This window comes from Bubalus kerabau, chromosome 20 (genome assembly GCF_029407905.1).
Source record: "Bubalus kerabau isolate K-KA32 ecotype Philippines breed swamp buffalo chromosome 20, PCC_UOA_SB_1v2, whole genome shotgun sequence".
Taxonomy (NCBI): Eukaryota; Metazoa; Chordata; class Mammalia; order Artiodactyla; family Bovidae; genus Bubalus; species Bubalus kerabau.
In genome coordinates this window covers 55,807,890-55,831,309 of record NC_073643.1, presented here as the reverse complement: position 1 = coordinate 55,831,309, position 23,420 = coordinate 55,807,890, and the positions used below count along the sequence as shown (strand labels likewise).

Here is a 23,420-nt window from a genome sequence, read left to right as displayed (position 1 = left end):
CTGACATGCACTGTGCTTGGAGAGACAGGAGTCCAGATTTAGTCAAGTTGTAAAATGTATGGCCGAGGATTATAGGAGCCCCTTCCAGGTGAACTGATGGACAGAATAAAATCAAATGGAGACATAAATTTTATTGATGAGATCCTCAGCGGTGTTTGGCCAAGATGTGCATAATCCACACCTCAGCACACCTGTGTTCTTCAGATGCACTTGAGCCACACACGGCTGAGCAACCAGAGACAAGGAGCCTGACCATGGAGTGACACACCAGCCTCAAGGAACATACTCCTTTTTCAAGCTTCTGTGATTTGCGGCTTCCAGTCACTTATAGCCGAACCTTGTCCTTAGGCCAGCACTAGAGATTTTTCTGGTGCCATGGAATGTTAAGGGAAAGCAGACCCAGTGATTCGCTGCAAAAAGGAATTTGACCTAAATGAGCGTGGTGGAATGGCTTAATGACTACCACTGTGATTCTGCAGTCAGATGTCCTAGATTCAAATACTGGCTCTGCAACTTACCAGCTTGTGCAACTCTATATGTGCCTTGGTTTCCTCAGCCACAAACCAGGGCTATGAGAGGATGACCTTCAGAGGGTGTTGTAGAGATTCATGAGATAATATGTGTAACAGATAATATGTGCGTAGTGCTTGGCATGTAGTAAATGCACAATAAATGTGGCCAAGATAGCTTTTGCCATGGGGGTTGGTATGAAATGAGAGGGTTTCAGCTTGGTTGGGGTGGAGGGGAGAGCTCTGGAGAGATCTGGAGACCAACATCTTCATGATCTCATTCATGCATGAAAGCGTCAGTTCCCCAAGACAGGAAGTTGCCTCTGCTTTACTCATCTGGATGTTCTCAGTGCTAAAAACGGTGCTTGGTACACAGTCACTGCTCAGCAGATAGTTGGGCAATGAATGGATTCATCAAGCTGATGAATGTGTGGATGGCCCTGCTAATCTAGCCAGCTGAGCCTGGGGATCTTATTAAAACTTGGGACCCTGAAAAGATGAATGCAAGTTGTTCATTTTTAAAAGGGGGGGACAGCTTCTAGAAAGAGGTCATTATGGCCCAGGCCAGGTGTCTGGCAGCAACCCTGGTCTTATGGGACTGGCCAGTGTCTGGTGGGCCAAGACTTCATCTGGTTTGAACAGAGGGGTGGAAAGAATCTGTCTGCATCAGGCAGCTTCTCTGAGACTTTGCTTTCCAGGCGATTAAGCAAATTAACAAAGTGGAGATTCTTTGGGAGCACAAACAGCCCTTAACTGTCGCTTTAACGCCAACCACTGTTTCAGAGAGAAAACCTCCCAGTCACAGCTGGGGCAGAGGCCCCTTTGTGAGCGTTGAAACAGAGGAGCTGGCTGTGGTCTGGGGATAAGATGGGTGTTCCTGGTTTGCCAAGTCATTTGCCCAAAGGGGGAGCTACCTGGTACAATTTCAGTCCTGGGATGACAAAATAAGGAAGATCCTCCAGGAGCAGCTAGTCAGCTGCTGCAGACTGGAGCTGAGTGAATTTGAATCCGAGTGACTCAGGAAGTTGCTAGCAGGCTGCCAAGCACCTATGTGCTCGCCCCACGGTGCCTTGAAGCCATGGAGTTCCCAGGCTCCATCACCTCCCCGGATCATGGCACCTAAGAGGTCAAGGTAGAACGACAGAGGGAGAAAAAGGAGGAGCGGGAGACAGAGCTCTCCCCTCCTGCCTCTTCAAGCCTGTGCCGTCAGCTCCTTGTAAGTCTGGCCCACAGGGTGAAGAAATCCAGACCCTGCCCCTCCCTGGATATGACCCATATCCACATCAGGCCTGAGCCTGCCAGCCTTGCTTCTTTCTTTTCTATATTTTCACTTGGAGTGTGGGAGGAAGATGGTCTTTAGAATGCCTTCAGAGATTGTTCTTCCCCCAGGAGAGGGAATTGAGTCATAACCATTGAGCTGGAGGCTTGGAGCTCATCTCATTGTCACCTCTTGATAGATGGAGTCACAGAGAGGAGACGTGACAACATCAAGCCACCCAACATGTGGTGTTCAGGGCAGAAGGAAGCCAGGCGTCCAGCCAGAAGCCCGTGAGCTCTCCTTCGTAAAAAATCCTGGTCCAACTCTGCCAGCATCCTCATTCCCACCACTCATTCACCCGCTCTGACCCTCTTCCTTGGCCACTTGGCCTCCGCTGTCAGTGCTCTGCTGAAATGTTTCTCTCCAGAATAGCCAAAGCCCCTCCCCGTGGTCACACCAGGTCTGGTGATGGGAAGATGGCTTCAGAAGGAGGAGGGGATGGGGAAGCGGCGTGGGCTAAGGCTCTGAGACTCCCCTAGTCTGGGACTGGTTCTGGAGCTGGATGGGCAAAGACACAGCTAACTCAGCAAGCCTGGAGCCATTGGTCACAGACTTTGCCTGCAGTGCCCTCCCACACCACTGAGAATCCAATCCGTATCCTCAAGAGACTCATGCTTCGCTTGTGCAACCATCACTACCATCTGCCGCCAGAGCATTTTTATCTTTCCAAACTGAAACTCTGTTCAGAAAGTCCCCTACATAAGAATAAGTTCTGCTCCAAGAGTGTGTTCATAAGTCCAAGTGGTTTGTAAGTCCACCAAAGTTAGCCGAGGTACCCAACTAATACAGTTGACTATGTAATACTGTACTGTAATAGATTTATAATACTTTTCACACAAATAATACGTAGAAAGCAAACACAAAAAAATAAAACATTTAAAATCCTACAGTACAGTACCTTGAAAAGTACAAGAACTGGCATACAGGGGCTGGAATTGAACATGCAAGAAGAGTTACTGATTGGAGGAGGGAGAGAAGGTGAGAGATGGTAGAGCTGAAGGATTATCAGCAATAGGAGACAAAAGGCAAGCTGCAATGTCACTCATGCCTAACGTTGATGTCACAGGTTCTGGTTCCTTGCTGGATTCAACTCTATATACCTTCTTGAAAAAACAATCCAGTGATGTCTGGATAGTATTAAAAGCTCTTTTTTTCTCTTAATGTCAGTACCTGCTACAACACCACTGCTTTTATGCTTGCTTCCAGACATCCTGGCGTTGAAATAAAAATATTACCCTACTGTACTCTATATAGTTCTGTATAGTAAAGAACACAAAAGCACAACCATGACACATGACAGTGTACGCCAGACACCTGAACTTGCTTATGCGATTGGACATGTGAAGGCACAATCTTGTCTTTGAAGCTTGCAACTTGAAGGTTCATGTGTAAGGTACTTACTGTACTCACTAAACAGCTTCCTAGCCTCCCTCCCCCCAGCCCCTGAGCAACAATTATTTTACTTTCTGTCTCTGTGACTTTATTATTTTAGGTACCTCATATAAATGGGATCATACAACATTTGTCTTTTTGTGTCTGGCTCATTTCACTTAGCTTAATGTCTCCAAAGTCAATCTATGTTGTAGCATGTGTCAGAATTTCCTTCCTTTTTATAATTGACTAATATTCCATTGTGTAGATACACCACATTTTGTTTATCTCTTCGTTCATCAGTGGACATTTGTATTGTTTCTGCCTTTTAGTTACAGTGAATAATGCTGCTATGAACATGGGGGTACAAGTATCTATTTGGATCTGTTTTCGGTCCTTTTGTTTACATAGCCAGAGCAAAATTTCTGGATTGTAAGGGGCTTCCCTGGTGGCTCAGCTGGTAAAGAATCTGCCTCCAATGTGGGAGACCTGGGTTCAATCTCTGGGTTGGGAAGATCCCCTGGAGAAGGGAAAGGCTACCCACTCCAGTATTCTGGCCTGGAGAATTCCATGGACTGTATAGTCCACACAATCTCATAGAGTTGGACATGACTGAGCAACTTTCATTTTCACTTTCAAGGTAACATCAGTGCCTCCCTGGTGGCTCAGTGGTAAATAATCCACCTGCTAATGCAGGAAATTCGGGTTAGATCCCTGGGTCAGGACAATCCCCCTAGAGAACGAAAAGGCAACCCACTCCAGTATTCTTGCCTGGGAAGTCCCATGGACAGAGGAACTGCTGGGCTATAGTCCAGGGGGTCGAAAAGGGTCGGGACTTTACTGAGTGCCTAAACAACAACAACAACAAAGACAACAACAATGCCATCATCACACCTCCAACTAAATGGGTGATGGTGCCTTAATAGCATCAAAAATCTAGTCAGTGTTCAAATTTACAATTGTCTCATCAAAATCATTTTTACTATTTTAGTTTGATTCAAAATCAAAACATGGTTCATGTAGGTTCATGTATTGCAGTTGATCAGTATGCCTTTTGTTTAAAATAAAATAAACTTTATTTTGGAATAATTTTATATTTACAGAAAAGTTGCAAAGTCAGTACAGAGACATCCCATGTACTCCTCACCTAAGTAGCTCTAACATTAACATTTTTCATTACATGAGACATTGGTCAAAACTAAGAAATGAACACTGATACTTTACTAGTAACTAAACTCTCAACTTTACTGGGATTTCACCAGTTTTCTCACTAATACCCTTTTTCTGTTACCACAGTCCATCTTGGATACCACATTGTATATATTTAGTCATCATGTTTTCTTAGGCTCCTCTGCTCTGTGATAGTTTTTCCTTTTTCATGACCTGGACAGTCTTGAGGAGTACTGGCCGGGTATCCTGTAGCGGGTCCCCTAGTCTGGGTTTGTCTGAGGTTTGTGTCATGATCAGACTGGGGATGTGGGTTTGGTAATGACAGCACAGAGGCAGAGTGCCCCATCACACCTCATCAGGGGTGGGTAACAGCCACAGGACATCCCTGGTGATGCTCATTTTCCTATCTCGGGTATGTAGTGTCTCTTGGCTTCTCCACCATGAAGTTACTATCTTCCCCTTTTCTTGCTCTATTCCTTGCAAGTGAACCAACATTAAGCCCATGGTATGTCTTCTAAACTCATTTGAATCAAGATTCCCTTATCTCTTATTTTTTCTCAAAATGTATTTATTGAAAAAACTGGGCTGTTTATCCTGTTTCCTTTGCCCTGTGTGGTTCCTATAAGCTGGATCTCAAGATCTGATCTGCCTCATGCTTGATTTTTTTCAGCAGGGCCGCCATAGGGATGGGGCTGTGGGCTTCAGTCAGGAGGCAATGACTGTCTCCTTTTTGTCATGTTAGTGGCTACTAATGCCCAGTATGTTACCTCAATTCTAATGTCTTTGCTGCTAAGTTGTGTCAGTCGTGTCCCACTCTGTGCAACCCCATAGACAGCACCCAACAGGCTCCTCCGTCCCTGGGATTCTCCAGGCAAGAATACTGGAGTAGGTTGCCATTTCCTTCTCCGTCTAATGCCTTTAGAGTTCTCAAAACTAAGCTTATCATGAATGTAATCTTTCCTACCCGAAGATAGTTCCTTCTCCTCCTTCATTACACACAGCAGATCTTAGCAAATCAAAGATAGTACCCATGGTAAGAAACATTATTGTTTATGTACAACTAAGAAAAGAAATGCAAAAATAAAATGGTTGTCTGAGTAGGCTTTACAAATAGCTGTGAAAAGAAGAGAAGTGAAAAGCATAGGAGAAAAGGAAAGATATAAGCATCTGAATGCAGAGTTCCAAAGAATAGCAAGGAGAGATAAGAAAGCCTTCCTCAGTGATCAATGCAAAGAAATAGAGGAAAACAACAGAATGGGAAAGACTAGAGATCTCTTCAAGAAAATTAGAGATACCAAGCGAACATTTCATGCAAAGATGGGCTCGATAAAGGACAGAAATGGTATGGACCTAACAGAAGCAGAAGATATTAAGAAGAGGTAGCCAGAATACACAGAAGAACTGTACAAAAAAGATCACAACCAAAATAATCACGATGATGTGATCACTCACCTAGAGCCAGACATCCTGGAATGTGAAGTCAAGTGGACCTTAGAAAGCATCACTACGAACTAAGCTAGTGGAGGTGATGGAATTCCAGTTGAGCTATTTTAAATCCTGGAAGATGATGCTGTGAAAGTGCTGCACTCAATATGCCAACAAATTTGGAAAACTCAGCAGTGGCCACAGGACTGGAAAAGGTCAGTGTTCATTCCAATCCCAAAGAAAGGCAATGCCAAAGAATGTTCAAACTACCGCACAATTGCACTCATCTCACACGCTAGTAAAGTAATGCTCAAAATTCTCCAAGCCAGGCTTTAGCAAGACCTGAACCGTGAACTTCCAGATGTTCAAGCTGGTTTTAGAAAAGGCAGAGGAACCAGAGATCAAATTGCCAACATCTGCTGGATCATCGAAAAAGCAAGAGAGTTCCAGAAAAACATCCATTTCTGCTTTATTGACCATGCCAAAGCCTTCGACTGTGTGGATCACAAAAAACTGTGGAAAATTCTGAAAGAGATGGGAATACCAGACCACCTGACCTGCCTCTTGAGAAACCTGTATGCAGGTCAGGAAGCCACAGTTAGAACTGGACATGGAACAACAGACTGGTTCCAAATAGGTAAAGGAGTACGTCAAGGCTGTATATTGTCACCCTGCTTATTTAACTTATATGCAGAGTACATCATGAAAAACACTGGACTGGAAGAAACACAAGCTGGAATCAAGATTGCTGGGAGAAATATCAATAACCTCAGATATGCAGATGACACCACCCTTATGGCAGAAAGTGAAGAGGAACTCAAAAGCCTCTTGATGAAAGTGAAAGTGAAAGTGGAGAGTGAAAAAGTTGGCTTAAAGCTCAACATTCAGAAAACTAAGATCATGGCATCTGGTCCCATCATTTCATGGCAAGTAGATGGTTAAACAGTGGAAACAGTGGCTGACTTTATTTTTGGGGGCTCCAAAATCACTGCAGATGGTGATTGCAGCCATGAAATTAAAAGACGCTTACTCCTTGGAAGGAAAGTTATGACCAACCTAGATAGCATATTCAAAAGCAGAGACATTACTTTGTCAACAAAGGTCTGTCTAGTCAAGGCTATGGTTTTTCCAGTAGTCATGTATGGATGTGAGAGTTGGACTGTGAAGAAAGCTGAGTGCCAAAGAATTGATGCTTTTGAACTGTGGTGTTGGAGAAGACTTTTGAGAGTCCCTTGGACAGCAAGGAGATCCAACCAGTCCATCCTAAAGGAGATCAGTCCTGGGTGTTCTTTGGAAGGACTGATGCTAAAGCTGAAACTCCAATACTTTGGCCACCTCATGCGAAGAGTTGACTCATTGGAAAAGATCCTGATGCTGGGAGGGATTTGGGACAGGAGGAGAAGGGGATGACAGAGGATGAGATGGCTGGATGGCATCACTGACTCGATGGACATGAGTCTGAGTGAACTCCGGGAGTTGGTGATGGACAGGGAGGCCTGGTGTGCTGCGATTCATGGCAGGAGGAGAAGGGGACGACAGAGGATGAGATGGCTGGATGGCATCACTGACTCGATGGACATGAGTCTGAGTGAACTCTGGGAGTTGCTGATGGACAGGGTGGCCTGGCGTGCTGCAATTCATGCTGCAAGCCACACACGACTGAGTGGCTTTCACTTTTTTTCACTTTCAGATGAATTGCACTTGTTAGAAGTTCAGCCAAAGGCAGCAGTTGCCTGGTGGCTGGATGTTGGGCAGCCGTTGCTCCAGGGCATCGTTCACACCAGCTTTTGTGGTCAGTGTCCCACTGCCTTCATCCTTCCCTGGGACTCAGTTTCCTCTAAGCTCCCTTGTGTTGTTGCTTGGTGTGTGGTCTGCCGTCCTTTGGACACTTCTCAGTGACAACACAGCTTAGTGGAATTCTGCTTCTTCTACATCCTTTCTTAACTACTATAAGCACTTTGTTATAGCTTTGCAGGAAAATACAGAATTGTGGTCATTCCTCTCAAGACTGATAATTGCTACTCTGCTGTTATATTTCTGCCCCACTGCCCCATTTCCCTGCCTTCCTGTGCCCATACTGTTTGTTTCCATACTGAATCAGATTGTCATCTTTTTGACGATGTTTTAAATGGTAAATAGACCTTGCATGTATAGAACCAACCATGTGTATAATTCAGTGGAAGGTGATGCAGTATGAACATGATAGCCAAGTGGGATTGTGTCCAGGTTGGTGACCACACTGCCACTTGTGAGCAACAACTGTGAGAAGTGCCCACATTACAGAGATGCTGAAAATTTTTAAGGCATGTGTCTGGGAATTGATGAAACACAGTTTCTGGATTCTAGGCTGGCAAGATCCCCCATTTTTTAAATCTGGGTGACCTCCCCAGGCCTTCACTCAGTGTTTGCAATATTTCAGAAATATTTGTGGGAGGAATCAAGTCAACAGTAATCAATAAATATTTATTGTGCATTTACCAGGATCAAGGTCTAGTTGGGATAAATATTTGAGAACCCACACCATTTCCCTTTCTTAAGTGCTAATTTGCTTTTCTCCATTTCCAACAGAGTTTTGCAGCTGTTCTTGGCCAAGTTGAAATCTCTCACTGCTACCTCGGTAGCCTATTTGTTTCTTTTCCACTTGAGTAATAAATACACCCAACTGTCAATCCTAGATTTTATACAAGAGTCCTGATTCCTGTCTTCAGGTCCCTTGAATGAATTTGGGGATCAGAAAACATGGTCATGTTCATGACCACTGTCTAGTTCATTTTGCTCCAAAGAGTTCTGACAGCTCAGCGGAAGATTTGGCTGAATCATGAAAGGTCTACGTCAGGGTGAACAATTTCCAGTTTCATTCAAGCAGCACTGTCCTTTCTTTTTTACCCACATGGCAGGTAAACGTCTCACTGGATTCTTTCCTTCTTTCTTTTCTTTTATTAGTAGGCTTTATTTTTTTTTACAACAGTTTTGATTTACAGAAAATCGAGCAGATAGTACAGTGAATTTCCAAGTATCCCCTTACCCCCTGAGTTTCCCCTATTAACATCTTACATTATTAGTGAGGTACATGTATTACAGATAGTGAAGCAACACCAATACATCATTTTTAACTAAAGCCCATGTTCAGACATCCTTAGTTTTTACTAAGGAGATAGGATCCCATGTTACAGTCAGTTATCATGTCTCTGGAGAAGGAAATGGCAACCCACTCCACTATTCTTGCCTGGAAAATCCCACGGACATAGGAGCCTTGTAGGCTACAATTCATGGGGTCACAAGAGTCAGGCATGACTTAGCGACTAAACCACCACCACCATCACGTCTCTTGGGCTCCTCTTGGCTGACACAATCTCTCTTCCTGCCTTGTTTTTGATGATTTTTGACAGTTTTGTTGTTTCTTGCCGAGCTGTGCTCAGCATGCAGGATCTTAGTTCTCTGACCAGGGATTGAACTTGTGCCCTCTGCATTGGAAGCATGAAGCCCTAGCCCCTAGACCACAGGAAAATCCCGATATTGACAATTTTGAGGATTCTAGTCAGGTAAATGGGCTTCCCTAGTGGCTCAGTGGTAGAGAATCTGCCTGCCAGTGCAGAAGACATGCGTTTGATTCTTGGGTCAGGAAGATCCCCTGGAAAAGGAAATGGCAACCCACTCCAGTACTCTTGCCTGGGAAATCCCATGGACAGAGGAGCCTGGCAAGTTACAATCCATGGAGTCACAAAAGGGTCGGACACGACTTAGCGACTAAACTGCAATAACAGTCAGTGTGTAGTAAGATGATCCTCTATTGGGATTTGTCTGAGGTTTTTCTCGTGGTTAGACTGGGACTATGAGTCTGGGGGAGAAACATCACAGAGGAAAATGACATTTTCATCATATCTCATCAAGAGTGGAAAATACCAATATGACTCACCACTGTTGATATTAATCTTGGACACATGCTGGGGCGGTTCTCGTCAGGTTTCTCTCCCTGCCCCCACTTTTCCATATAGGACTGTCTGGGAGCGGGTCCCCAGGCCCAGCCCCACATTAGGGGATGGAGAGTTATAGTCCCTCTCAGTTAGGGCAGAGCTTGGATTTCTTTTTGAGAGCCAGCCTCCTGTGTTTCTCATCTTTTCTTCCTTCCCTTACCCTCACCTCAGTTCCCTCCCAAAGTCTTCTTTCGAGGTCTTTCTTCCAATGTTTGATCTTTTCTCTTCAGATTTAGATACTCTTGGATTTTTGCTCAGCCTCCACACGCTCCTCTTTTTCTTAAAAGAGGTTTTCCTGAGTTGGCTCTGCAGATGGCCCCTTTTCTGGCACACTCTGAGAGAAAAGGTTCTTTGGACCAACACCCATGGGAAACACTCATTACTTACCCCTTCTTAGAGACTCGGAGCTCACACGAGCATAATAAAAGGTCTGGCAATAAAGAGGCCTGTTTAACTCAAAAGTTTTCCCAACCCCATTTCACCCTGAAACCTTTTTACCATAATTCATTGATTCAGAGACATTTGTTTCTTTTCTCACATATTACTGTTTTTGAAATTGGGATGCATCTTACAGATGATGAGAAAAGAGTATGTTTCTTTTTCTTAGAGGTACATGCAATGGTGTGAGCTACACTGATGCTATTTGAGATTTGAGGAAATATAGTAACATGGCACATCTATAGATTATTCTTCAGAACCAGTGGAAAGTGGAAACTGAATTAAGAAACAGCCTCTCAGGTCCTCACATTTCACCTCTTCCTACTTGGATGACCTGCCTCCTTGATTTCAGATTTTCTTTCATTTGGGATGCAGGTGTCCTCTGCTCACTCTGTGAGATGTGCCCAAGGGCCCCTTCTCCACCCCCTCTGACATGACTGGCTAGGCCAGTCTAATTTAAGAATGGGGCGTTAAGGAGTCTCTTGGCCACAGATCTAGACTGTGTCCTCTTGATCAACTTTCTCATTAATGAGATGCATTACTGTCCTTAAGGAAACACATTCCTAGTCTGCCTGTCTTGAAGTCTAGCCTGCTGTGTGATTTTGTGCAAGTCATTCAACCTCTCTGTGCCTATTTCTGCACCAATACACCAGGGATACATAATTGTGTTTACTTGATAGGGTCGTACAAAGCTAGTGGAGGTGATGAAATTCCAGTTGAGCTATTTCAAATCCTGAAAGATGATGCGGTGAAAGTGCTGCACTTAATATGTCAGCAAATTTGGAAAACTCAGCAGTGGCCACAGGACTGGAAAAAGTCAGTTTTCATTCCAATCCCAAAGAAAGGCAATGCCAAAGAATGTTCAAACTACCGCACAATTGCACTCATCTCACACGCTAGTAAAGTAATGCTCAAAATTCTCCAAGCCAGGCTTTAGCAAGACCTGAACCGTGAACTTCCAGATGTTCAAGCTGGTTTTAGAAAAGGCAGAGGAACCAGAGATCAAATTGCCAACATCTGCTGGATCACAGAAAAAGCAAGAGAGTTCCAGAAAAACATCCATTTCTGCTTTATTGACTATGCCAAAGCCTTTGACTGTGTGGATCACAATAAACTCTGGAAAATTCTGAAAGAGATGGGAATACCAGACCACCTGACCTGCCTCTTGAGAAACCTGTATGCAGGTCAGGAAGCCACAGTTAGAACTGGACATGGAACAATAGACTGATTCCAAATAGGAAAAGGAGTACATCAAGGCTGTATATTGTCACCCTGCTTATTTAACTTATATGCAGAGTACATCATGAGAAATGCTGGGCTGGAGGAAGCACAAGCTGGAATCAAGATTGCTGGGAGAAATCTCAATAACCTCAGATATGCAGAAGACCACCACCCTTATGGCAGAAAGTGAAGAAGAACTAAAGGGCCTCTTGATGAAAGTGAAAGAAGAGAGTGAAAAAGTTGGCTTAAAGCTCAACATTCAGAAAACTAAGATCATGGCATCTGGTCCCATCACTTCATGGCAAGTAGGTGGGTAAACAGTGGAAACAGTGGCTGACTTTATTTTTCTGGGCTCCAAAATCACTGCAGATGGTGATTGCAGCCATGAAATTAAAAGACGCTTACTCCTTGGAAGGAAAGTTATGACCAACCTAGACAGCATATTCAAAAGCAGAGACATTACTTTGTCAACAAAGGTCCGTCTAGTCAAGGCTATGGTTTTTCCAGTAGCCATGTATGAATGTGAGAGTTGGACTATAAAGAAAGCTGAGCACCGAAGAGTTGATGCTTTTGAATTGTGGTGTTGGAGAAGACTCTTGAGAGTCTCTTGGACAGCAAGGAGATCCAACCAGTCCATCCTAAAGGAGATCAGTCCTGGGTGTTCATTGGAAGGGCTGATGTTAAAGCTGAAACTCCAATGCTTTGGCCACCTGATGTGAAAAGCTGACGCATTTGAAAAGACCCTGATGCTGGGAAAGATTGAGGGCAGGAGGAGAAGGGGATGACAGAGGATGAGATGGTTGGATAGCATCATGGACTCAATGGACATGGGTTTGGGCGGACTCCAGGAGTTGGTGATGGACAGGGAGGCCTGAAGTGCTGTGGTTCATGGGTTCACAAAGAGTCGGACATGACTGAGTGACTGAACTGATTGGGTCATGAGTATCAGATGGGGTATTACCCATAAAGCACTGAACCTGGGACCTGGCACTTGGCAAGGTACTCTAAAGCATCGGTTGTTACTACAAAGACAACATTTTAATCTCTGGTTCCTGAGTCATTTTTCAGGGGTAAAAAAGACTTGGAGGGACTTCCCTGATGATCCAGTGGTCAAGTATCTGCTTTCTAATGCAGGGAACACGGGTTTGATCTCTGGTTGGGGAACTAGGATCCCACATGCCTTGGGGGCAACTTAGCATGTGCACCACAACTGCTGCATCATGATTAGGACCCGACACAGCCAAAAATAAATAAATAAATATGAAAAAAAAGACTTGGAGATGGTGACTAGCTCAGGTCCTTATAGTGGCAGGAGGCAGTAGGGAGGAAGACAGAAGAGAACTTTTCTGTGATCAAACCAACCTTGCCTGCTGCTTAGAGTTCCTGACTCTAGCTGAAAAGTGGAGAGAGAGCAAGAAAGCAACTGTCTTCCAACCAGCCTCTTGAACAGGGGAGGCTGACAAAGTACCAGCCAGAAGATTCAAAAGCAGTGAGTGGTGTTCAAGTTCCAGGAGACTGGTTGTCTTCAAGGGTCCCCTCTGCCCCCTGCCTCGGGTGGGACTCTGGGCACTCCATGCAGTCCCCGAAGTCCCCTCTGCCTCCCCGTATTATTCAGAACACCTGCTTCATATCCATTCCCCACGTGTTCTGTGCAGTTTAATTGCTCTGTCACTGAAGATTAATCCCAACAGATAGGAAAAAGACATCTGGAAATGTTGACTCTGCTCCTTCTTATCTTCCATCCCAGGCCTTTACTCCAAAGCCTTGTCCGGTAGTTGAAGTGGCTCGTTTCAGGGGGTGAGCTCTCTCGGGGGCTCTGGTGCCCAGTGCTCCTGGGGACTGGTGGCTGGCCACCGGTTGCTGTGCTGGAGGGATGGGGCTGGGACTGGAGCCTGGGCCAACTGGGATCCCAGCTCTTATCCTATGCAGGCATAGTGCCTTGCCGTTCTGAGTTGCTAAGAGACAGAAAGACATCCGGAAGGCAGGCTGCTTTAAAGAATATCATATGCAAAGGCTCATTGTAAATGGAACATCATCAAAATTTTGCCAAGTTCTTTCTGGTTGTTCAGACGATGGCCACTTTTCTTTCTTTTTCTCACTCCCTTCCCTCTATATCCCTACTCCTTCTCTCTGTCCATCTCTCTTTTTAGCTGTAGTTTCTGATGGTTCAGCCCTTGCTGGTCTGTTGGTGAGGCTGAGCAGGGGTCAGGCGTGAAGAGGTAAGGAGGTGAGCTCTCAGATACAGGTCAGCCCAGGGGCCCAGGAAGCGTTTGGGAAAACCAGCTCCACTTCATCCAGCCATGTCTGTGTCATTCACCAGCTGGCCTCTTCAACGAGCAAACTCTTACCTATGTGTAAAATAAAGTGACTATCTGAGAAGCAAGCATCCACGCTTCTTGTGATGCCCACTGGTCACCGTGAGGCCCTTTGCTTCCCTCTGTGTCCCCAGCTCTTTACGTATTTTTCAGACGAGTGTCTGGCTCTCTATTTTATTTTTATACAAATAATAACATGTTATCATCTTGTTCTACCCCTAAGGATTTTTTTCCCCTTCATCCTAACAAGAGTTTTGATTATTTCAGAGTGTCTGTACATAGGAAGCAACATCAGTCATTTTTAATGGTTAATCAAACACACTTCAGTTCTAAGGCACTGCTGCCAGCCACCCTGGAGCCTGCAGACTCTACAGTGCATGCCCCCAGGTTGCCCTGTGACTCGGGGAGGAAGGAAGCAGGTGACAGCTGACACCTGGTGACTGACGAGCCTTAATGAAGGCCCCATTTACAAAGGTGTAGGCTCAGGACAAGGAACCAGCCTGGGCCCCAGGCACCAGGGCCAATATCATCTAGCTTGCTCATTTTATCCAGTCCCAAGGGGCTGTGTAACTTGCCCAGTCACACAGCAAGAGGCAAAGCCATTGGAAAACCAAGTGTCTCAGGTTCCAATGGATGGAACAAAACAAGAACTTCCCTGGAGGTCCACTGGCTAAGACTCCAAACTCCCAATGCATGGGGCCTGGGTTCAATTCCTGGTTGGGGAACTAGGTCATGCACGCCACTACTAAAGGTCTTGTGTGTTGCAACTAAGAACCAGCACAGACAAATAAATAAAAAGAAAAATTTTTTAAGTTAAAAATGAAAGAAAACCCCAAAACACCCTTGGTTACTTAAATTCCAATCATGAGTCTAGAAAAGCATTTTTAAATTAATCTGTTCCACAATTAAGACCAATTAGTCAAGTCTTCTATCATGAGTATCCATAATTTTCAATTTTCCTAACTTACAAATTGCTTTTTAGATCATAATTTGCAAATTTATTCAAGAAAAATGTTTTTAAAAGCAAAAATTTGATATCAGTTAAAGTGTCCCCAAATAGGATAATGGGCAAGTAAATGAGGATCCATCTACCTTGTGGGAAATGATGCATTTCTTAAACTTGATAACTTATGAAGAGTGAGCAATAAACTGGAAAATGCTTAGTTGTAATGCTCAAGGAAAACTGTCATCTCCAATTTATTTAGAGTATCATCAGAATTATGTTAATTCACACATGCACTGAAACAAACCAAAAAAACCCGTAAGGTTACATAAAGAAAAATAAATACAGGAAAGGAATATACCAATATGTTACTGATAATGATTGTCCTTGCTAAGTTGCTTCAGTCGTGTCCGACTCTGTGTGACCCCATAGACGACAGCCACCAGGCTCTGCCGTCCCTGGGATTCTCCAGGCAAGAACACTGGAGTGGGTTGCCATTTCCTTCTCCACTGCGTGAAAGTGAAAAGTGAAAGTGAAGTCGCTCAGTCACATCTGACTCGTAGCGACCCCATGGACTGCAGCCTACCAGGCTCCTCCATCCATGGGATTTTCTAGGCAAGAGTACTGGAGTGGCTTGCCATTGCCTTCTCCGAATGATTGTCCTTAGCTGGGTAAAATATGGGTGGTTTTGATTTGCTTCCCTCCATATTTTCTACATCAGTCAACTTATATGCTCATAATAACAACAATAGCAGCTATTACAATCACAATTTCAATTTTTTTTTGAGGTTGTGCAAAACTATTGTATTTACAAAAATGGCACAAAAGTGAATTCAACAGTCGATGCACATGCACACTTCATTCACATCTTCAATGACAAAAGGTATTCTGAATACTATAGAACTGAATAAGAATACTAGCTTCAAAAGCAGCTGTTAAGCAACAGAGTCACGTAAGTTACACCAGAATGGGCAAATATTGCCCAAGTAAAATTCTGTTGTTAAAGCTGAAACATATTTAAGGCCATTCACGTTCAAGCACAGGATACAAATCTTTTGGAGCCCCATTTATTTGTGTTTGAAATATGTGACCTCTCTTCTAACTTGTGGTCTTAAACTTCTGTTTACAAAACCCAAAAGGAAAATCCAGAAGAAACCAACAGTAGAGGTTATATTAAATAAGAGTAACATACAAAGCTATAATTGAGATGAATTAAAGAGCCAACATTAAAACTGCAAAACTTGTTAGTTACTTGTTGGATCCATCCCTACACTAGGAGTTAGGTAATATATATAATTATTTTCAAGTAGATTACTTTATGTTGCTCTAACATGTTCTTTTCATCAGTGCACTGTTAAACTAATCAAAAACTCTACACATGTATATTCCCTTAAAATAGCAGCACACACTACCGCTACCTGCAAAGCCATCACTCTCAAATGACATAGGGAGTAAAAGGAAATTAAAAGCAGAGGAGTAACATATTGAGAAATAATGGGAATTGGAAGATTCATGCAGTTCAGCTCTTTTTAATCAGCCAGCCAGTTTGCTAGCAACAAGAGATGGTGTCCGTTGAGGAAGGTCCTGTGGAGTGGGAATGTGGTCACCAGTGACCTCTGTCTTATCCAGGGTTGCAGTAGGAAGTTGCTTGTTCTTCATTTTTGCTTTAGCCATGTTGTAATCCCCAGAATCAAAATATTTTTGCCCTTTCTGCAATCGTTTCCTTAAAAAATCGGAACCTCCAGGCTTTTGTCCCAGATGAGGATACCTTGCTTTTAATTTTGCTTCTTCAGCTTTCTCTGGACTAGTCACTTTATCTTTCATTTCCTTCTGTTCCTCTGCAGAGGCTGCCTCAGGGACTTCCGCAGACATACTGCTCCCTCTTACTCCGCTTCTCCCACAATTTCAAATTTTTTAAAGTCACTGTGATCAGTTGACAAAGGATGCATATCCAGAACCATAAAATACCCATACCTTCCGTCCCAGTTATTTCTCTCCCAGGACTTTGTCCTGAGAAAGCAGTTCTGCTTGTGGGCAGATCTCTAGGCAGGAAGAAGTTTACAGCAGAGGAAAGCTGGAAACCACTTAAATGCCAGACAGCGGAGTAACAATTACAGAAAATGTGGTTCAAGTACTCCATGCTGCTATGTGTTCATTAGGAAAAAGATAATTATGACAAAAGCATGTGCTGCAACATTCAAAATTAAATGGAAAACATGACTCTTAACAGGTTTCTTTCTTTCTTTTCTTTTCTTTTTTTTTTAAGGTGTAGGTTTGGGGGAAAAACACAAAGATGAGAAGAATGAGCTGGCAGGGCAGGACGTTGAAGTTGCGAGTAATTTTTTCTTGCTTTTCTAACATTTTCTGTAATGTAGCTGTCTTGCCTTTATAACTTAAAAAACACAGGAAGTATTAGTAGCTGTTCATCTGGGAAGTCGGTTCCTGCTAAGCCACCATCTCACAGGGAAGGCAGGTGGAGACCCACCCAATGTTAGCAGGAGGACAAGCGGGAAGTGTTCACTGCTGAAGTCTGAGTCATTTACTCCAGGGTTGTTGAAGCTCTGAGTAGGTGAAAGGAATTGCTGGTCCCTGCAGGAGTGCAGGTGGGGAATGAGATGGATACTAAGAGATAAGGAGTGCTCTGATAGGCAAGAGGCTTCCTCTGTCCTGTCCAGAACCCTCCACCAGCCCTGGCAGCTAAGGAGCACTTAGGATGTTCCAGACACTGTGCTCGGCTGTGAGTTATCCAGAAGTGGCTTTGTCTATCATCCGGGGACAGGGTCTGTGTATTCAGGCCACTTAACCTATTACTGCACAGCAAACCATTCTGATACTTGGAGGCTAAAACAGCAAAACTGCCTCTATTTTGCTTAACTTTATGGTGACAGCTGGGGCAGTGAGAGGCTAGGGCAGGAGAGGAATTGTCTGAAGGACCCTCACTCACACGCTAGCTGTTGATACTGGCTTTTGGTGGGACTGTTGGCTCATGGGTGGCCTCTTTCTGTATGGCCTGGGCCTCCTTACAGCCAGGTGGCAGGGATAGAGAGAGAGAGGAAGGAGGAAGCTGCATTGCTTTTATGACCTGGCCTCAGAAGTCACACAGTGTCATCCCCACAGTTCTTGACTGATTGTGTGTGCTAAGTCACTTCAGTCGTGTCAGACTGTTTGTGATCCCATGGACTGTAGCCCGCCAGGCTCCTCTGTCCATGGGATTCTCTAGGCAAGAATACTGGATTGGGTTGCCATTCCCTTCTCCAGTGGATCTTCCCAACCCAGGGATCACACCTGTGTCTCTTAAATCTCCTGCATTGGCAGGGGGATTCTTTGTCACTAGCGGTACCTAGGAAGCCCATTTTACTGATTAGAACCTTGTAACTAAAGGGACCCAAACACAAGGAAAGGGGAGTTAGAATTCACCATCGATGTGAGGAAATGTCCAAGAACATGCATGTATGTTTTCCAACCTCTGCTCTTGGTCTTTCCTTGTACCCTCTCCTCCTTGGGCCTGACACAGAGCCTTGAACTAAACATTAGCCAGACTTGTTGGGAGAGCCAAATTCCTTTCAGTTTGCTGCAGGCCTGGATGTAGAGGACAGTTTAGGGTGAACCCACTTGCTTCCCTTTTGTGTTGTTCAGAAATACAGGACACTTGGAGAACTAATGGATTTTTTTTGCCTCCAGCTTCCCACAAGCTTGGCATCTGGGTGGGTCAAGGCTGCTGCCTGTCATCTGGTCCATTTTCCCACCCAGCCTTTCCCCCACTGCTCCATAAACTCCATCCCATGCTTTCATCAGACAGGCCCCCTCACTCTGTCCTGGGAGGTTGCAGACAGCCTCTGCTCAGGTGGGTTCACCTGCTGGGATGCCCTCTCTTCTTTCTACTTTTGAATTATGCCAACTTTCACAAGGCACCTCAAGGAACTTTCTTGACATTTCTCTCTCACCACCACCAACTCCTTCCCCCACCACTGCCTGAGCAACAGAAGTGAAAATCAGGCCTAATTCCCAAAACTGCGATCCTGAGTCCTTAAGGAAGCCCCAAAGCAGCAAGGGCTAAGCTTTGATACCAGGTGGGCAAAATGGCTGAGAGAAGTAGGCTGGAGGCCATCTAGACCGTAGGAAGGAACCCAGCCATCTGGTCTACCAAAAGGGCAGCAGCTCCTTCTTGCCTCAGCAAGCTGTTACCAGGGGAACTGAAGGATAGATCATCTGATTTTTTTCCTTAGAAGCAGGAAAAAAAAATGGATTTTTATGTGGGATTTCTTAATTTGTAATTATTTATGTTTAAGAATTTAGAACGTAGGCTAATTCCACGAGCTGCATTTGCCCCACCTCTATTCACAACTTTTGGGGGAAAACATTTGGAGCTGGGAGAAAGGTTTGGAGGTAGGGTCGGGGAGGAGGCTGGAAAGGACAGAGTTGAGGTGGGTGTTGGGGATGGAACTTCCGGAGGGTCGTCCAGAAAGGATCTGGGCACAGTGTGAGACCCTGAACTTGGACCTCACAGTGGGGGAAGCATCCAGAACTCAGCAGAATGGGACTTCTGTGGAAGTTGGGTTAAGTTGTAGAAAAATAAAATCCTACTTCTTGCTACCCTGAGCTTGGGGTGAGATTCATACTCGGAAGCCTTCAGCAGAGCCTGGCTGAATGAGGATCCCTGTCTCAAGTTAGCCCCTCAGGGGAAACAGATTGGCATCGTTTTATCTACAAAATCCAGGCTCACAAGAGAGAGCTCTTAGGGTCAAGACCTCTAGGGGATGAAGAGAGCAGGCTTGACTGGAGGGCAAGGTTGAACGTGATTCAGTCTCGACAAAGGCCTCAGTGCAGTTAAGGAAATGGAGAAGGAAATGGCAACTCACTCCAGAACTCTTGCCTGGAGAATTCCATGGACAGAGGAGCTGGGCAGGCTACAGTCCATGAGATTGCAAAGAGTTGGACATGACTGTGCAACTAGCTTTCACCTTTTGGTCCAGCCGGTGCAGAGCTCTGGTTCCAAGTGGACCTGTATGGGCACAAGGCTGCTTGGTCACCGTGACCAGGCTCTAGATGCAGGCAGCCCTTCTGAACACATCTCAGCCTTGGCTAAGGGCGTCACTGCAGCAGAAGGTGGGTCCCAGAGAGACTCAGCATGAGCCACCAGCAGGCGGGGGAGCGAGTCTCCATTCCTGGAGGAAGGAGATATCTGAGCGGTTCACTCAATGTCCACCATCCCTCACACTACTCAGATTCACTGGTTTTGTTTGGTTTTTAATTATTTATTAACTGAAGGATAATTACTTTACAACATTGTGATGGTTTTTGCCATAAATCAAAATTTGTGGCAATGGCCACATTTGTGAATGAGCCATAAGCATACATGTGACCCCTCCCTCCTGACCCCCCCCAACCCTGCCTTCCTCCCCACCCCATCCCTCAGATTGTCACAGAGCGCTGGCATCGGGTTCCCTGTGTCATACATCAAACTCCCACTGGCTATCTGTTTTACATGTGGTAATGGATATGTTGGAGAAGGCAATGGCACCCCACTCCAGTCCTCTTGCCTGGAAAATCCCATGGATGGAGGAGCCTGGTGGGCTGCGGTCCATGGGGTCGCAAAGAGTCAGACACGACTGAGCGACTTCACTTCACTCACTTCTTACTTTATCATTGGGGAAGGAAATGGCAACCCATTCCAGTATTCTTGCCTGGAGAATCCCACGGACAGAGGGGCCTGGCAGGCCATGGTCCATGGGGTTGCAAAGGGTTGGACACAACTGAAGTGAGTAAGCAGCAGCAGCAATGTATATGTTTCAATGCTATTCTCTCAAATCACCCCACCCTCTCCTCCCACTGGGTCCAAAAGTCTGTTCTTTATGTCTGTGTCTCCTTTGCTGCCCTGCACGTAGGATCGTTGATACCATCTTTCTAGGTTCCACATATATGCGTTAATATACGATTTTTGTCTTTCTGACTTACTTCACTTGGTATAATAGACTCTAGGTTCATCCACCTCATTGGAACTGATTCAGATGCGTCCCTTTGTGTGTGTGTGTGTGTGTGTTAATAATTTTATCTACAAATGGCTGTGCGTGGTCTTTGATGCTGTGCAGGCTTCTCTCTAGTTGCGGTGCGAGGGCTTCTCCTGTGGAGCAGGGGTTCTAGGCATGTAGACTGCAGCAGCTTGTGGTGCACAGGCCCAGTACTTGCAGCTCCCAGGCTCCAGAGCACAGGCTCAGCAGTTGTAGCGCATGGGCTCAATTGGCCCACCGCATGTGGGATCCTCCTGGCTCAGGGATCAAACCCATGTCTCTTGCATTAGCAGGCGGATTCTTTACCGCTGAGCAGGGTAGCCCAGATTCACCAGTTTTATATGATAAGTTTTGGGAAGCAGCTCCTCCAGTCCCCACTGGGCCTCTTTTCTTGGGCACTCTTGCGGGGGAAGCTTGGAGGCCTAGAATTCAGCTCCCTCCTCCCTGCAGCTGGTCTCGAGGGTATAACTGACACCCTCACCCTCTCCTGCACTACCACCTTGTGCCCTGAGCTGGCACCCCCACTGGTTAGGTGGCTTGGATGGGGGTGGTGGTAAGTGAGACCCTCATCCTTGAGAGGTCTGTACTGCTCATTACCAGGCCCTTCTTGGTCCATGCATTTCTTTATTTCCTGTTGAAACTGGGGATGAGAGAACTGAGAGCCGTCCCAGTGAACCACTTAGGTGCCAAACCTCTTCTTTCCTGCCCCTACTGTGGATCAGCAGCTAGACTGTCTCCTGATGACCAGAGTCTATTACCCAGTCGGGGAGGGGACTCCTGTCCTTCCCTGCCAGTGTCTTGGCACGAGGAGCCCAAAGTGACTGGACAGCTTGGGGTCTGGTGGAATCCTCGCTCTCACCAGTGCAAGTGTTTCTCCTCTGGTTACTAGGGTTTCTAAACTTTCCTGGTGACATGAACTTTCCATCTGGGTTCCCAGAAGTGACAGTGACTGGAACCACTCTGCTCCCCGCTCTTGGTTTCCAGACTATGTAACCCCTCTAATGGAGACATAGCCCCATGCAATGCCCACTGACTTAGGGCACCAGGTTATATACTGCCTCTTGCAGGATGGCACCCCATCCTCTCAGGCACCCTCTCCATTAATTTTCCAGTGTGTTCTTTATGTCAAAGGGCATGTTCTGGTGTGTCCCCACACCCATAAACACTTGCTCTGTCTGGTAGGTACCTGAGTCCGCCTAGGATTTATCCCTCACCTTCTTGAGTGTGTGTGTCTTACTAACATCTCTCACATACCTGTCACCTCTCGATCCTCTATTCTGATGACATGATCTCAAAATGCAGCGGACCTGCAGGGCTCTGGGGCACATCCCTTTGGATGTTATGTGATGACAGAGGACAGGAGAGGTGACCTAGCCCTTGGCAGGCTCATCAGTGTGTTCTGCAGTTCATCCCCAGAGAAAGTGAATTTTCTCTGGTCCCCTCTTCTGAGAAGGATGGTTCTTCTTGTGTTAGTCCCAGCCGTGTCTGACTCTTTGTGATCCCATGGACTGTAGCCCGCCAGGCTCCTCTCTCCATGGGATTCTCCAGGCAAGAATACTGGAGTGGATTGCCATTTTCTTCTCCAAGGGATCTTCCTGACCCAGGGATCGAACCCAGGTCTCCTACATTGTAAAAAGATTCTTTCCCATCTGAACTATCCAATATAAAATGCATTTGCCAGACCAATAGCTGCATACTATGTCTTGTTAATCTGCTCTAGCAAGGATACTGCATTTGGTAACAGCTGTTGGGGCTACCAGCTGGCTTTTCTTTTTTTTATTTCACTCTATATGTTTTTAAACATGTGTTTCTTTATTTTTGGTTGTGTGGGTCTTCATTGCTGCACGTGGGCTTTCTCTAGTTGCAGTGAGTGGGAGCTAATCTCTGTGGCGGTGTGCAGGCCTCTCGTTGCGGGGCACAGGTTCTAGGACGCCCAGGCTTCAGGAGTTGTGGTGCAGGCTCAGCAGTTGCAGCACTTGGGCTTAGTTGCATGGTTAAGTTTGAGGCAGTTCACTGCCATCTTCCAGTACCCTGTGGCTTAGATAGGGGGCTGCAATCCTTGTATCTTTTAGGACACTGAGAGAGCACTAGTCTCCACCATTCTCCTAAGGATGTGACATGGCTGGGGGCAGCTTTGAACCTTCCCCTTTTCCACCATCCTGGCTCCCACCCCACAGTCCAGAAACCTGAAGCGTGGTTTTTACTCCCACGTATATCCACTCAGTACCTTATACACCTGAGAACTAGAGACATGACCACCAGTTGGCTCCATGGGTGCACCACCATGAGCTGGACCTGGGCCAGGGACACTTATCTCAGATGCTGACATTAAGGTCAAATAAGATAATGTTAGAGAGGAAGACGGTAAACGCAATGGGTGACAGTTATTTCCACTTTGGAACCAGCTCCTCTGGGTGGCAATCCTGGCACTTCCGGTAATGGACTGTGAACCTTTGGGCAGGTAGCCACACCTCTGAGCTTTACTTTCCTCACCTATAAAGTGGGTACAATGACATCTTCTTTGCAAAGTTGTCGTAAGTGTAAATGAGCCTCTACAAAACATGTAAGTGTCTGGCTTAGTTCCACACTCAGCTTTTCTTGAATGAAAGCTTTATTTTTATTTTTCCTGCAGCCTGCAGCATGTGAGATCTTAGTTCCCCAACTAGGAACCAAACCCATGCCCCGTGCAGTGGAAATGTAGATCTTAACCACTGGATGACCAGAGAAG

At 45.5% G+C, this 23,420-nt stretch overlaps 1 protein-coding gene across 1 annotated transcript; it reads right to left on the bottom strand.

Moving 5' to 3' along the window:
• Positions 1-16,197: 16,197 nt before the first annotated feature.
• LOC129634956 (cAMP-regulated phosphoprotein 19-like) lies at positions 16,198-16,582 on the bottom strand. The gene has a single exon (XM_055557471.1). The coding sequence runs from the start codon at positions 16,554-16,556 to the stop codon at positions 16,218-16,220; it is 339 nt and encodes a 112-aa protein (XP_055413446.1). The 5' UTR covers positions 16,557-16,582; the 3' UTR covers positions 16,198-16,217.
• Between the last annotated feature and the right edge of the window lie 6,838 nt (positions 16,583-23,420).

Coding starts and splice junctions, on each gene's coding strand:
- LOC129634956 (XM_055557471.1), bottom strand. CDS start 16,556: ATGTCTGCGGAAGTCCCTGAGGCAGCCTCTGCAGAGGAACAGAAGGAA.